Source organism: Delphinapterus leucas, chromosome 11 (assembly GCF_059928025.1).
Source record: "Delphinapterus leucas isolate spDelLeu-1000000601 "Yukka" chromosome 11, BTC_Dleu_Yukka2, whole genome shotgun sequence".
In the NCBI taxonomy this organism is placed as follows: Eukaryota; Metazoa; Chordata; class Mammalia; order Artiodactyla; family Monodontidae; genus Delphinapterus; species Delphinapterus leucas.
This window is the reverse complement of record NC_143139.1, coordinates 82,395,531-82,412,142: the sequence shown is the minus strand read 5'-3', so window position 1 is coordinate 82,412,142 and position 16,612 is coordinate 82,395,531. Positions and strand designations below refer to the sequence as shown.

At 38.5% G+C, this 16,612-nt stretch overlaps 1 protein-coding gene across 2 annotated transcripts in view; it reads right to left on the bottom strand.

The window, feature by feature from the left end:
• Nucleotides 1-16,194, bottom strand: part of UTP20 (UTP20 small subunit processome component) — a 94,163-nt gene extending 77,969 nt beyond the window's left edge. The window contains exons 1-12 of one of the 2 annotated variants that reach the window (XM_022599776.2): nucleotides 15,966-16,194; nucleotides 15,013-15,093; nucleotides 12,977-13,043; nucleotides 12,720-12,852; nucleotides 12,076-12,264; nucleotides 8,750-8,831; nucleotides 7,944-8,081; nucleotides 7,170-7,325; nucleotides 6,463-6,609; nucleotides 6,244-6,378; nucleotides 4,597-4,674; nucleotides 2,719-2,897 (exon numbers count right to left, since the gene is read on the bottom strand). In XM_022599776.2, the coding sequence (XP_022455484.2) occupies nucleotides 2,719-2,897; nucleotides 4,597-4,674; nucleotides 6,244-6,378; nucleotides 6,463-6,609; nucleotides 7,170-7,325; nucleotides 7,944-8,081; nucleotides 8,750-8,831; nucleotides 12,076-12,264; nucleotides 12,720-12,852; nucleotides 12,977-13,043; nucleotides 15,013-15,093; nucleotides 15,966-16,010 (1,430 nt within the window). In that variant the 5' untranslated portion in view covers nucleotides 16,011-16,194. The remainder of the gene's footprint in view (nucleotides 1-2,718; nucleotides 2,898-4,596; nucleotides 4,675-6,243; nucleotides 6,379-6,462; nucleotides 6,610-7,169; nucleotides 7,326-7,943; nucleotides 8,082-8,749; nucleotides 8,832-12,075; nucleotides 12,265-12,719; nucleotides 12,853-12,976; nucleotides 13,044-15,012; nucleotides 15,094-15,965) is intronic. The other variant, XM_089921166.1, reaches the window with a different exon arrangement.
• Nucleotides 16,195-16,612: the final 418 nt, after the last annotated feature.

Sequence of the window (16,612 nt, the reverse complement as noted above, 5' to 3'; positions counted from 1 at the left end):
TAATGAAATTGAGAAAGTAATCCATAGACCTTTTAACAATTCAAACAATGCAAAGGTTTATAATCTAAAAGCTAATAGTCACTTCTTTCTTCTCTTTACCAACCTCTTGTCATAAACAAAGATAACAGTTTTGTGTCTCTTTAGGGGGTTGTCAATTCTCCCCAAATTGACCTATAGACTTAATGCAATTCAAAACAAATCCCAGCAAGGTGGGTTTTTTTTTTGTAGATATAGACAAGTTTCTTCTAAAATTTATACAAAAGGGCAAAGGACCAGGAATAGACAAAACAATCTTGAAAAAGAAGAATACAGTGAAAGGATTTTTTTTTAAGATTTCCAGATTTATTTTATGCTATAGTAACAAGATTGTGGCATTAGAGGAGGACAGACACATAGATCAATGAAACAGAATAGAGAGCTAGAAACAGTCCCATACATTTATGCCCAGCTGATTTTTGACACAAAAGCAAAAGCAGCTCAATGAGGAAGAACAGCCTTTTCAACAAATGTTGCCAGAGCAGTGGACATTCAGAGGCAAAAAAGGAAACTTGACCCAAACTTCACACCTTATATAAAAATTAACTCAAAATGGATCATGGACTTAAATGTAAAACATAAAATGATAAAACTTAAAAAAAATAGGAGAAAATACTTGGGACCTATAGTTAGGCAAATAGTTCTTAGACTTGACATCAAAAGCATTATCCATAAGAGGAAAAGCTGATACATTGGACCTCATCAAAATTTAAAACTCTCATCAGTGAAAAATCTTGTTAAGCAAAGGAAGACAAGCTACAGACTGGGAGAAAATATTTGCACCATCACGAAGCAGACAAAAGGACTTGTATTAGAATATATAAAGCACTCTCAAAACTCAAGAGCAAAGAAACAATCAAATTAGAAAACAGGCCAAGGAAATGAACAGATATTTCAGTAAAGATGATATGCAGATGGAAAATAAGCACATGAAAAGATGTTCAACATCCTTAGCCATTAGGAAAATGCAAATTAAAACCACAGTGAGATAGATATCACTATATCCTATCAGACCGGCAAAAACAAAAAACTGAAAATAACAAATACTGGTGAGGATGCAGAGAAATTGGATCACTCATGCTGCTGCAGGGGCGTAAAATGGCACAGTCACCCTGGAAAACCATCTGGCAGCTTCTTATAAAACTGAACATGAAAAATAAAACGAAGCAACAAACAAAACGACAACAAAAAACTGCAAAACAAAAACAAAAACCCCAAAACTGAACATGCCCTTACCCTATAACCCAATAAGTCCACTCTGGGGCATTTATCTCAGAGAAATGGAAAGCTGTGTACATGAATGTTTATAACAGCTTTATTCATAATAGCCAAAAACTAGGAATGATCTAGTTATTCCTTTCAACAAGTGTATGTTTAAACAGACTGCTACATCCATTACCATGGAATACTACTCAGGAATAGCACACAAAGACACTCAACGTAAAAAGGAATGGATTACTGATGCACACAACAACTTAGATGGGTCTCAAGAGAATTGTGTTGAGTGAAAAAGCCAATCTCAAAAGCATAATTTATATAATATTCTTGAAATGACAAAATTGTAAAAATGGAGAATAAGATTAGTGGTTGCCAGGAGTTAGGGATGGAGTGGGGAGTGGCAGGGTGAGTGTGGCTATTAAAAAGTAGCACAAGAGATCCTTGCAGTGATGGTACAGCTCTGTATCTTGACTTTGGTGGTAGTTGTGAATAGACATGAGATAAAATTGCACAGAACTATATATCCATATACATGCAAACACAGAGATGAGTGATGTAAAACTGGTAAATCTGAATAAGGTTGGTGGATTGTACCAATGTCAATTATCTGGTTGTGATATTGCACTAAGCTTTTGTATTGGGTTGGCCAAAAAGTTCATTCAGGTTTTTCCGTAATCATGTGGAAAAACCCGAACGAACTTTTTGGCCAAGCCAAATAAGATGTTGCCACCAGGGGAAACTAAGTGAAACGTATATGGAAACTCTCTGTCCTATTTCTTATAACCACACGTGAATATACAATTGTTTTAAAATAAAAGGTTAAGAAAATTAATAGTGACCTCTTTCTTTCACTTACCACGCTCTTGAAGTTAAATAACCTGTTTCTGTATCCTTTCACACGTGTTCCTATGCTTATATATACTTTTGGTTTTAACTTTGCAAAATGGGATCATGTACTCTTCTACAACTTGGTTTATTTATTTTTTTAAATTTATTTATCTATCTATCTTTGGCTGCATTGGGTCTTTGTTGCCGTGCACAGGCTTTCTCTAGCTGCGGCAAGCAGGGGCTACTCTTCGCTGTGGTACGCGGGCTTCTCTTGTTGCGGAGCGCGGGCTCTAGGCATGAGGGCTTCAGTAGTTGTGGCATGTGGGCTCAGTAGATGTGGCTCGCGGGCTCTAGAGAGCAGGCTCAGTAGTTGTGGTGCACGGGCTTAGTTGTTCCACGGCATGTGGGATCTTCCCTGACCAGGGCTCGAACCTGTGTCCCCTGCATTGGCAGGCGGATTCTTAACCACTGTGCCACCAGGGAAGTCCTACAACTTGCTTTTTTCACATAACAATGTATCACGGACATCTCTCCAGTTAATACATGTAGATCTTCAGTTTTTACAGTATTCTGAATGCATTATTTTTAAATGGGTAATCCTACCAAGAATACAGAGAATAAAGACTTAGAACTTACCCCACTGTCTGTTCTGAGAAAAGCAGAGGGTACTTCTCAATCGCCATGGAGCCAGTGGTGGGAGGTGCTGCTTTGTTCAGAATGAGTTTGGCCAAAATGGCCAGAGCTTCATCTTTGACTGCAGCGTCATCAGTCAGGAAGCAATTCTCAATATACAAGAGAAAGCTGGGTAGAAAAAGCTAAAAATAAGAAAGAAAATCACACTTATTAACAACAGATATAAATTTCAGAACACCTAATGAAGAGAAGATTCTAACACTTCCACAGAGAAAAAAAGACATCATAAATAAAGGCTCAGGAATCGTAATGACATCAGACCTCTGCAAAGGAACAGTGGAGGCCAGAAGACAATGGAGCAATGCCTGAAAAACTGAGGGAAAACGACAATCTAGAATGCTGTACCCAGCGTACTGGTGATGTAGTTTGAGGAGAGAATAAAGACACTTACAGATGCACTAAATCTCAAAATTTTACTTCCATTCACCCTTTCTCAGGAACCTCTGGAGAATGTGTTTCATCAAAATTAGAGGGGAAACTACAATAAGAGAAAGACACGGGACCCAGGAAACAGGAGAGACGCAAGTCCTAGTATGACATCTGTGCAGTGGGCAGAGAAAGCAACATGTTCAGACTTGAATGGCTCTAGGAGGAATGTCTCCTAAAAAGAAAAAAGAAAAGCAAAGAGCTGCCAAATGATCTGCCAGTTTGCCACGTGAAAGGCATTCTATGATGCTGTTGGCAGACTCACCAGCAATTTCAAGTTTTTAAAGAATGAGGCAATTGGTAACTTCAGGAAAAACGAAAGGGTATACAAAAAAGGAAATGCAATTATAAAATACTCCTTGATTATAGGGATTAAGTATTTGATGAATATGAATTCAACCAAAATTTATAATGTAACTCTGTTGAGCAGATGAGAAGCGTAAAAGAACTAGAAATCCACCTACCCAGGAGGAAGCCTACAGATGAGGACTAAAACTAATGAGTCAAGGAAAAGCAGTATGTTCAGGTGATTTAAAAATATAAAGTAAATACTAGAAAAAAATAGCTAAAAATCATTAGATGTGCTTGTTCCTGGTGAGGAAGATGGGAGTGGGAATGAAATGAGTGCCTTTTAGCCCTGTGCAATCTTTTAAACAACATACATAGAGTACTCTGATAAAAATAAGTTTTTTAAAAAAAGACCACAGGGAACAGGGGAGACGGAAAAGAGGCAGCTGCTAAGAAAACCAGAGAGAAATAAAGAGCCCTCACTGGGCAGGAAGCAACAGGGCTAGGACATGTATAAAGAAGTATTTTTCTGAGACAAATGAAAATATATATTATTAAAGACTAAAGGGAAAAATGAGAGAAGAGATACAGAGATTTCCATGAAGTGTACTGTAGAATCACCAGTTAGAAGGAGTGGCAAATGTATGATGAGGGTGAGGGGCAAGGATAAAATAAACTCAGGATTTGATGAGAAAGATTTCTACCTCATTCTATCAGGTAGCAATTCATTCTGTAGCAATGAAATAAATTCATAATGCTCCTCCTATGCAAACTGTTTCCGAAACTATTTTCTATGCTTCAAATTCACAGTTTAAGTTCCTTAAGCCATTTTTTTTCAAATTTATCACATTGTTCTATAACTTCCTAAAAGACTATTAGAAAAACAAATTGGTTACCTAGTATCATTTAAAATGCTTAGCATGTGGAATAAAGTTTCACATATGACCTAGAACTGGAATATAATTGCTTTAAAAAAAATACATGAACTAAAACATCAAATACTTATTCTATTCCTTTCAAAAAACAAAATCACAGGATTTTTAAATTGATCATTTTATCGTGACAGATTTAAAACAAAACAAATCCAAGACTTAATATCTCACTCACCTGCTCAAACTGCTTCATAGCAAACATGACTTCCGAAAAACCCAAAATTAAGCATCTTTCAAATCTGCTCTCAAAAATCTGTGGACCACAGGCAAAGAATAGTAATGTAAATACAAAGAGAGTACTTTCCCATTCCTGAAAATAAAAACATCCGAAACCTTCAAGATCCTCTAACTTGCAAGCAGGAAGTGTGGGATGCTTGATACAAGTTAAAATAGTCATGGAAGGCAAAAAGAACTGGATTGTTGAATTTGCCACTGTGCAGATGGACACACCAGGTGTGAGACACAGGCACTGGGCCTTCCTCCTCGGGAAAGAAGCTACTAGAGTAAAGGTATGGTGGGCACACTTCAACCAGTATTCTAAGTGCTCGGCCTTCTCCAAAGGGACTTACAAATGCGAAGGGCTGTGTTTCTAGTGATTACCCAGGGCTTTGCCTAAGAGCTGCTCCATTCTTTCCCAGCTACAGAGAATTACAAAAGGGCAAGTAGCACGACTTTACACCTTCCTCTAAACTTTATACTGTTGCACTACATGAAGCTAGGAAGAACCTAACTGATCTATTTTCAATTCCACTTCCCTCCAATTCATCTTCTAAACTCACTAAAATGCCAATCTCATTAAATCATTTCCCTGCTTAACATTTTTCCAGGGCCCTCCACTACTTGGAGGATAAAATCCAACCTAACTTTTCAAAGCCAAGCAAAGCCTTGCTGATATACATCACACTTCATGGGTCCATGTGCCCAGCAACATAGATTTTTGAACACATTTTTGCCATTCTCTCTCCTAGAGTTTTTAACACCTTCTCTGACTGGCAGGCTGCTATTTAACCTTCAACGACTATCCAAAATATTAGTCCTTTGAAAAGCTTTCTCTGTCCCTCAACCCCAGACAGAATTAACCTTTATGTTTCGACGTGGCATAAATAGATTGATTCAACAGATTTTAACTACATACTCCCAGGGCCCCACTTCCCTAACAATAAAAAATCACAGGCAGGACTTCCCTGGTGGTGTGGTGGTTAAGAATCCGCCTGCCAATGCAGGGGACATGGGTTCAAACCCTGGTCTGGGAAGATCCCACGTGCTGCAGAGCAACTAAGCCTGTGCGCCACAACTACTGAGCCTGAGCTCTAGAGCCCGTGAGCCTCAACTACTGAAGCCCGCGTGCCTAGAGCCCGTGCTCAGCAACGAGAGAAGCCACCACAATGAGAAGCCCGCGCACCGCAACGAAGAGTAGTCCCCGCTCGCCATAACTAGAGAAAGGCTGTGCGCCGTAACGAAGACCCAACGCAGGCAAAAATAAAAATAAATAAATATTTAAGAAATATTAATTAAAAAAAAAAATCACAGGCAAAAATAAATAAATAAATAAATAAAAGTGTCCACTCTACAATATCTAGTCCATAGCCTGAACTTGGTTAAGTAAATATTTGTTTGGTGAATATTTGCTGAACAGATTTAGCTTTTATCACATTTTGTTTTGCTTATTTCCATTAAAGCACGCGATTCACATCTCCTTAACAAGATTATAAATTCCCTGAAGACAGAGCCTTTGCCAAGCTTCATTTATATTCCCCAGAAGGCTTACTCAACGCTAAACATAGTATTAACTACTCAGTTAATATTTGCAAAAGTAAATTACTTTTTCTATGGTTTCTTTGATGAGGGTCACTGGCAAGGAAACATTTTCACCTAGGATCAAAGCAGAAATTACATCCAAGAGGGCCGCCCGGCAAGATGTGGAGAGATGGGCTATTTGTAATGTTTGAGACAACACCTGTAAAATAAAAGGAAAAACAATGCACACTTAGCAATCAGCTTCTAATGAATAGGCTCTAAGCAAATTAAGTTGGGAACTCACTTTACAAACGTCAACAGGGTTGGTTATCTTTGATCCATTTCCATGTTTTACAAGTATCAGATATGTTTCTAACAACCTTTTAAACTGTTCAGAACTTTCCCCACAGTTAGTCTTGGTTACTTTTGTATGTAGATCCAGGAGTGATTCCTGCAAGTGAAGAATTTATAAGAAAGAATAACTACCAAAGATCAAACTCATCTGTTAATTTAATAATGAAAATATTGTGTGAAGCAGTTCAAATTTTCACATTCTTTTTCTGTGAAAGAAAAAGACACATTTACTGGGAGTCACTAATGATAACCGCTAACATTTCTGAATGCACTGTTGTAAGTTCTTTACGAGTATTTCCTCATAATCCTCACTGGCAGGGAATACTATTATCCCCATTTCCCAGATGAAAAAACTGAGGACCAGAGGCTTAAATTTTCCCAAGTCACACTAGCAGTAAGTGACAAAGCCAGGATTCAAACAGAGGACTCTGGCTCCAAAGCCTGTGCTCTTAACCACTATGCTCTATTGCATCTCAAGATATCAAAGCAAGTAAAAATAGTACAGGGGATAGAGGTAAGGAAAATCCTAGTAAGTATATAAAAATATGATGACAACAATTATAAAATACAATATCCAGGAGTGATCTGCTTAATTAAGAACAACAATTAACTCTTAGACTCCTAATTACACACAAATACTTAAAACTCAGAACTCACTTGCAAACATTCAAAAAATATACCAAAATGTTCCTTGTAGATGTAGAACGCTGTGGATTTGACCATGTTTTTGAGTGTTTCTCCAACTAAAGTCCATGGAAGTTGAGTTTCTGTTTCAGTAACTGGTCCTAGCTTTTGCAAAATTAGCTTCACTGCCTGTGGGAATCCAAGAATCATGAAGATGAACATGCACACTCTTATTCTCAAGTATTACATTGGTATTTCCCTCTCTGCTTATTCCCCACTCTGCTCAAGCTACCTTAAAATCTGATCCAGGATAATCAAGGATATGGCAGCTCTGGTGGTTAACTACATGTCCCAAAAGAATTTCCAAACTAGGATGGGGAATTTTATCACACAATATCCCCCGCCCCCCATCGATCAATTTATGTCACCTTCTAGCACCCAGGATGAAGAGAGCAGTGATTTTTTAAATTTTTTGATTGACGGATTGATTTTTTGGCCGTGCTGCATGGCAAATGAGATCTTAGTTCCCAACCAGGGATTAAACCCGTGCCCGCTGCGGTGGAAGCTCAGAGTCTTAATCACTGGACCACCACGGAAGCCCCAGCAGTGATTGTTTTTTAAATGAAAAATACCTAATGACCCAGGGCCTACAGTAGGTAAGCACTGTTTTTTAAAGCCCTAATGCGCCCCATTGAGTGTTTTCTATTTATTCTAGGCAATCCTCTCTCCATGTCATCTGTGTAAATCTTATCTATTTTCTTTTAACCCCTTTCACATAGATTCAAGGAACTCCTCCCAGTTATTTACCATCTCTGTACAGGAGTGAAACATATTTCTAACTCCTTTGCACATTTCAAAGAGCAACTGTCCAACTCCTTCTACTTTTTCCGGATGTTCATCAAGATCAAGAAACATTAAATTGAAAAGTGCATTTTTATCAGAAACCTAAAACACAAAATGCAAATGGAAAACTGTATTTACAACATAAACATATCCTAATGAATAATTATTATTTGCTATTCTAAAGATTCATATTTAAACGTAATTAGGATAAAAATTCTAAAAGGAATAGTGACACTTGCAATGATTTCAAACTGCTGCAAGAGTATATTATCACTTGTAATGTCACACAAAAGAGTGATTAATTCATTGGTATAATATGCAGCTTTGTACCAAGAAAAACTACCTAAGGCAACATTCTATCTTTTAAAGTAAATAGTATGCTTATATTTTATGAGTATAAAAGAAATTTAATAGCAATGTTTTTGTTTTATTACAAAAACTCTATTAAAAACAAACACAAATGACACTATACAATCAGTTCCTTCCAGGCAATTTTTATAAAAATTTCTGTTAATCTCACTGTTCATGCATAGACTGACTTGAATTAGAGAATATATAGATACACTAAGTAAGAATAAAAGAGTAACCCCAATTATTTCACATTAGTGAGCAAAAACCACCTTATGGTGAGATAAACTCAAAACAGTAACAAGTTTCTCTTTATATAAAAAATATTAGTCCATAATAACTATATTATGAAAGATATCTGCTTCCGTTCATCAGATTCTTGAGGATTAATGAGCAATAAACACATAAATGATCAAACTAACCTTTCTCATCAAAAAAGTAAAGCTTTCAGCAGCAAAATTTCTTATATGTAGCTTTCTATGAGCCAGGAGTGTACTATACATGCTATAAATGAGAAAATAAGACATGTTTAATTAATCATCATTTTAATAAACATGTACTACATGTTAACTATATGCCCAACACTGTGCAAGGCATGCAAGAAAGATGTAGCAGGTATAATAACATCAGCAGTTTAAAATCTCATTCGATTACCACGACACCCACATGTCAAACAGAAGACTGACGATCATAGACATTAAGAATCCTAGGATTGGTGGCACTGGTCATATAAGAAAGACTATGAAAAGATGAAACTTGTAGTGATCCCTGAATGACAGGAAGAATCCAGGTGGTGAATGGAGTGCATATTGCCAGAGATCAAAGCAAGAGCAAACACAGGGTGGGCAGAAGTGATCACAGTCAAGGGATAACAGAAAGGGACTTCCCTGGTGGCACAGTGGTTAAGAATCCACCTGCCAACGCAGGGGACATGGGTTCGAGCCCTGGTCCGGGAAGATCCCACATGCCACGAAGCAACTAAGCCCGTGCACCACAACTACTGAGCCTGTGCTCTAGAGCCCACAAGCCACAACTACTGAGCCCGCGTGCCACAACTACTCAGACCCGCGCCTAGAGCCCGTGCTCTGCAACAAGAGAAGCACCGCAAGGAGAAGCCCAGGCACCACACTGAAGAGTAGCCCCCGCCCGCTGCAACTAGAGAAAGCTCGTGCACGGCAACGAAGACCCAACACGGCCAAAAATAAATAAATAAACAAATAAAAAGAGAGAGAGTTATCAGAGAGGCTGGTCTGTCTAAAGGAAGAAGGATGATATGGGTAGGGAAGGCAGCTCCAGATAAAGCTATTCAAGTCAACAGGTGGCTCTGAACACTAAGCAAAGGAGTGGGGACTCTAGCTTACATTTAAGTAAGCACTTACTATGTTACTTCATCTAATCAGCACAACGACTCTGTGGTGTAGGAACTATTATCCCCATCCTATAGATAACGAAATAGGGGCAGAAAGGCTACGAAACATACTCAAGGTCATACAGCCATGCAGCTATAACTAAATAATGACTCATATAATCACATTGTTTAAACTGGTCTCCCAAATGAAAGAAGAGCATGGAATATATCTCTCCTATTTCTGCCATATCCCCAGCACCTAATTGTTCCTTGGTCATAGCAGGTACTAATAAGTGTTGGCTGAATAAGAAATGAATAGTTTCAGAAAGAGAAATTGGGCACCAGTATAGGGTGATATAAAGGAAGAAAGAAGAGGCTGGCAGTCCAACTAGGAAGTTATTCAAGTCATAAAAGCTTGGGCAAACAAGGGCATGAAAGAGGGCCAGTGGCAGAGGGAAATGGCAATGGATGAACCCAAGAGACATTTCAAGAGTCCCTGCAATGAAACCGAAGACCTTATAGTGTCCACAAGGCCCTCTATGGTCAGGCCCCACTACCACATCTCTGAGATCACCTGGTTACTCTCCCCCATAAACGCTGCTGCACCACCCAGGCTTCCACACTGTTCCTCGCTCATGCCAGCCCCATGCCCAAGATGTTCTCCCCCTGATAAAATGTAAACTTCATTAGAAGGATTTTTATCTGGTTTATCTGTGAGTGCATCTCAAGCCTGATACACAGTGTACAATAAGTAGTCACTGGATTGAGTACGTGAATAGTAGAATCAAAAAGATGTAAAGTCCTTGAAGACAACTGGGTCAAAGATGCCTCTAAGTGGCCAAATCTCAGTGATGGGAAGAATGCTGGTATCACCGTTAGAAACTGGGCAAACAAACAAAGCCTGGCATTGAGTACATATTTACTGAACACACAAATGAATGAGAAGAGCTGGCTTGAACAGGAATGTGTAGACTTTGATTTCAACAACAGTCAAGTGAAAATATCCAGGCTGTTGAAGATGTCATACAGAAAGCAAATAAATTTATAACTAGAGAGCCTGACTCAGGAGATATAAAAGTAACAGCAGAAGTCATGAAATCAAATAAACTATATATCCCCCGAGATCTTGCTGGTGTTTAATGAAGTAATCTCGGTTTCTAATACGTTGTACCAAAATCTTCATAGAGAACTAGTAAAGGTCAGAAAAATATTTCTTTCTCATTCCGTGTTCAAAGGAGGATAGAGTGAAGGGAGGTGGTACAAAAACAAAATTGACAGTCCTATCCCATATCCATACTTATACTGGGTTGGAGTAAAAGGTTAATCTTACGTGTTCCTGTGCCAATTGAAGTATGTAGAAGTAATCAGGACGCCAAGTAGAAATTCCATTAAGTCCCAGATTGAAATAGATTACAAACAATCTTTGCCTTACTTTAAACAACAAGCTGGTACAAAATTCATTCTCTTTCCCTGTCCACACTTACTTACAAATACTGAGTGTCTCTTTTGTCTTAATCAGTATTTTAGGGGCTAGGAAAATGCAAATATTTAAGATGGGGTTCTTGAAGAGTTTATAGGTTTGTAGAGGACACCATTACATTAGAACAAACGATTATAACAGAAGTTGTGTGACATAAGTGGTATAGAATGCCAGACATGTTCAGAGTACAAAGCTGTGATTTCTGGACAAGGTGCCCGGGCACGTATGTGGAAGCTATGGATTCAAGTCAGGCTTTGATGGTGGGGGGTCTGGTTTCAATAGCTGGAGATAAGAGAAGGTCAGGTCAATGCAGACCGATGGAACAGACTACGGACCACTTTGGCTGGAGAACCAACGTTTTATAAGAAAAGAATTAGAGACTGAGCTGGAAAGGAAGTTTGGCGTCAGACTGAAGACAGGGAAAAGGCCAGTTAAAGAACATATTAAAGTTAGGTAGCCACGTCAGCAGGTGCAAGTGACAGGTATTATACATGTTTTCATTAAATACAGATGGGAGTCAGAAAGTATCTGCTTGTTGTCAGTATCAATAAAAACTGCCCTTGACCGAAAAATAAAAAATTAAAAAATTAAATGCTAAAAAATATCATTGTAGAAGAGGATCATTCTACTTAGGGGCTTCAAGCACACAGTTGTTTCCCCAGAGGCAATCTTGACTATTCGATATATGTATATTGCTTTTGCTTTCAAAACTGATGCAGACGGGGAGCAGAACTGACTGCAAATGGGCATGAGAAATCTCTTGGAGATGATGGAAACGTTCTTCAACTGCATTGTGGTGATGGTTTCATAACTATAGATTTACTAAATAGCACTGAATCATATATAAAATTTTAAAGCAAAAAAAAAAAAAGAAGAAGAAGAAGAAAAGAAAAACCCATGTGAGAGAGAGAAATGGTCACCTGTATATATTGGACATGTCCTTCACCATTAGTCTCCACAGGTACTTGTACAGATAGGACAGTGAGGTGAAAGCCCATTCTAACAACTCCGTTTCCTGAGTCTCCAGGATTGAAGCGATAGTCAGGAAAAAGTCCTGAAAATGGGGATAGAAGTCCGTCTGCAGATCTCGTGCCAACTGTACAACTAAACTGGATGAAAAAAATAAGGAGAGGTAACTGATTCTGATACATGTAGATCAAAAACCAAATACTACAAATCTGTTTCACAAATGATAACCTATCGCCTATGATGAAAGGATTAATTAAAGCTACTAAACCAAGTCTCAAGAGAGGTATAAAATTTTTCACGTTTTAAGAGTTGAGCAAAGAAATCAGGCTAGATCTTGTACCTTCCATCACAAGTTATATTCAATCATTCCTATAGTGTCAAAGAAAAATCAGGTTCTTGTAAAAGTATAAAAAGCAAAAAAGTATACCCCTAAGATTCTGCTTTACAGTAATGTACTAATATTTTCATCTAACAAAAAAAGGTAAATTCTTGTTTCTAAATTACAAACACCAGATCTAAAGCATATGTAGCTATAAAACAACCTTTCTTAAAATTCAGATAAATGTTGTTGCCTTTCTTTCAACATGCTACTTACTCCAAAAGGGGTTGATAGGCATAACTGTTCTTGACTTGCAGGTGAGTCTTCAAACTCTGAACTATCTCATTTTGATGATACACTAGCTGATTGAATGACTGGCATTTGTCAATAACTTCTTTGTAAAATTTCCCTGGGTGGGGAAAAAAGAAAAAAAAAGAATAAGTTCTGCTCTTCCATCACACCAATATTTAGCTGTTTTGACCATACATAGTACAAATGATGGGTGAATAAAATAGAAACAAAATAGAAAATACCAAAGTGCTCCGTAAGGTTCAGTTCTCTCCACTTCAGCAGGCCCTCAAAAAAGTAGGTTTCAACTTCCTGCCAAGATTAAAGCAGTCCATTAATCAGACAACTCAAAGAAAAACTATAATCAGAGTAAATAAGAATAATGATATATTAATACGTTAAGACAGTGATGATAGTCAAGAGTTGAAAAACTCCTCTTAGTTTTTTTTTAAACAGGGCATTAACTAACACACCTAAAAAAGCATCAGGTATAAAATATGGGCAGAAGATTTAAAACTAAGTAATAGTCACACTAAAAAAAAATTATTTTCTGTTTTTCACAATTTTAGGCCAAGAAAAATGTTGACTCTTGCAGTTCTTTCATTCTGCTTTTGGAAATATGAATTGCTACAACCTGATAGATAAGTAATCTGGCATTTCTATTAACATTAAAAACAGGTATGCCCTTTGATCCAGCAATTCCCTTTTTGGAGATATTTCTTATAAAATTTGTAAATATACAAGTATAAAGACATTCATTCAGCTTTATTGTAGTGGGGGGAAACATAAAACAGCCTAAATATCCAACAAAAGGAAAATGGTTGGTATACATATTATGGTCTGTACATAATAAGGTATATTATGTTGCTATTAAAAAGAATTATATCTATTATTAAATTAGAAGGATGTTGATAGTATACTTTCAAAGTGAGAAAAGCAAGTTTCATAGTGAAGTATATGGTAGGAACCAATTTTTCTTTAAAAAAAAAAAGACCTCTATAAATATTTGTACATATTTATATGAGAGAAAAGTTCTTACTTAGATGACTACCGAATCATCACAACTGGTTACCCTGACTCCAGAGCAACTGGTTGTTCTTTCCTCCACATTAAAGCCAGAGAGATCTAAAATTTACAACTGATCATGTCACACATTCCCCTGCCTTATAATCCTAGAATGACTTCCCATAGCTTCAGGATAAATCCAAATTTAGCTTGACATATGAAGCCCTTCATGGTCCTTGATTATCTCTTCAGCTTTATCTCTCACCAGCTACCCGCTTGGCCCATCTGAAGTCACCATCAACATAAACAAACATCCCACAGGCAATTATAAGCATACTGAAATGCTTTGGAGTTACTTGAATGTGACATGCTCTCTTTAGCCTCCGTTCCTTTATAAAGGCTTCTTCCTCAGCCTGAAACAGCCTTTCCTGTTCTCTTTGCCATGCTAAAACCTATACAAACAAGACTCAATTCAGGTATCACCTAGTCCACTTCACCTTTTTTGACACCTCACCTTACACCCTCACAGAATCTAGGTTAGGATCACTTCACGGTGAGTTCCCAAAGCATTATGTGCCTACCTAGATAACATCATTAACACACTGAATTCACATACTGGAGACAAGGCATTCAAAGAGATAGTGAGCGGAGTCTGACTAGAGTCAAGTGAAAAACAGTAAAAACTGACATTGAATCCCTAATTTAAAGGCACGTTATACAGGACCTTAAAAGGCTGGCAGAGAAATAATGACTTGATGCAGCGAAAACAAGATTTTTGAGTAGAGGTGTGACTGAGTTACAGCATGGTTAGAACTGGAAAAAATTATGTGGTTTAGCTCCCCCATGTTTATTAATAAAGGAGGAAACTGAGCCCCAGGAAAGTGACTTGCTCAAAACCTCTTTAAAGTTGTAGTTTCAAGAATATGGATCTGTAGCAGTGCTCAGAATGCACATGGGAAGGGAGTGGCTGGAATCAGAAGCCACCTGAGAATCAAGTAAATTTTCTAACACCACATCACCCAATAGAACTTTCAGCAATGATGGAAAATGTTCCATGTCCGCACTTGGTCAGTATGGTAGCAACTAGCCACATATGGCTACTGAGCATTAGAATTTTTAATTTACTTTACTTTAAATCTAATTTGTTATGTTTGAGACAGCACAGGTCTAATGCATTTCATGTTCATAAAAGAATGGCTTGAGAAATTCACTTCAAAGAGAATCTAAAAAACCAACTATGAATACTTGAAAATCAGCTCATTTAACATTCTCTTACCTCATCATAGCTTGCAGTTCTATCAATCCGGTGAATAATATCGATATTCACATTTCCCAATCGTTCAGCAAACGTAAGAAACTGTGGGGGAGAAGTATATTTACAACACATCCACATTTTATACTTATCACAATCATATGTGGACAATTTCCTCGTGGAAGTATAAAGTTTAAAGGATCAATGTGCCTCCTTACGTTCTATCATTAGAAATGTTATGCTTCGCTTTCAATTTCAGAGTTGTATTTTCAATCAATCATAAAATGTATAACTGAGTTTTACAAATAGAAGTAGACATCTCTGACAAATCACAAAAGATAACTTTAAAAACAAACTGAAAGACATGCACTGCACTAATGTACGAAGATAATGAAATAGTTCTATGGATATATTTGCAAAATGTCATTTCAAACAAAATTTCCATGCTAGACTGGTGGATTGACCTAGGTAAAAGCTAGCAACGTGGCCTCGCCAGATCTACTGCTAGGTTTCATACCCTGCTGCAAGTACAGGATCTGGCTAAGTCGTGGCAACAACAGTGTTTTTAAACATATACAGACCTACGGCTGTAGAGTAACAAAGAAACCCTCAAGGAGCCAACCGGGAAAGTGGTGTAGTAGCCAGTAGCTGGAATCACTCACCTCCTCCCACCGGCCCGCCCCCCATTCGGTCTTCAAGGATAAAAGAGCAGGAAAGAATTCCTAAGCAGTTAGTTTGTGACACTGAATTTAACTCTGGCCTGAAGAAGAGTCTCAGCCAGGCCAGACGCCACAAAACATGCGCGAAATCTGCAGTTGAAGCTTCCTTCCCCATCCCATATTTACTACACCCGGAGAGAGAGAGAGAGAGGCTCTTTTGCTAGAGCCTCCGGACAAATGACCTTCGCTCGGCCCAGAGCACTGTAGCCCCGGGAGCTCCGCTGAGAACTAGTCCCACGGCCAAGTTTCTTCACTCACCCGGTAAGTGTTCTCGATCTTGTGGGAAACTGGCTTTGGCTTCATGGCTGCAGAGGGGCGGCGGCCCGCGAGGATCTCGGGAAGGGTTGAAGGGATGCTACTGACTGTAGACAAGGGAAACTGGCTCCCACACTTGCACTCCCACGTACTCAGGCTCTTTCACACGTGCGGCTTGAGCCCCTGGGCGCCGCCATGTTGGAGACGGGTAGCCGGCTGATCGGGTCACGTGGGCGGAAGAAGCGGAAGGAGCAGGCGCGCCCGCCCCCTGCAGCCGGCTGGAGACTGGGAGGCTCCGGCTCAGTGCGTATGTGGGTGTGGAGTTTTTTGAATTCCCTTCAGTAAAGGTTTATAAGAAAAATGTATTTTTATCATAAAAGAAAACATGCTTGTCATCATTAACAGCCAACAACTACTACCTCTCACTATGTATACTGCACCAGGCAAAGCTCTTTACGTTCATAATTTCACAGTAAAGCGCATTGTGAACGTTGCATGACTACAGATGAGGTACATATTTCTGAGTCCCTTTGGCATACGGAGAAAGCAAGGATGTGCAGCCGGTAAGTGGCAGTCTGGCAGAGGTCACTGAGTTCCCATGTCTGATATTCTTTTTTTTTTTTTTAACATCTTTATTGGAGTATAATTGC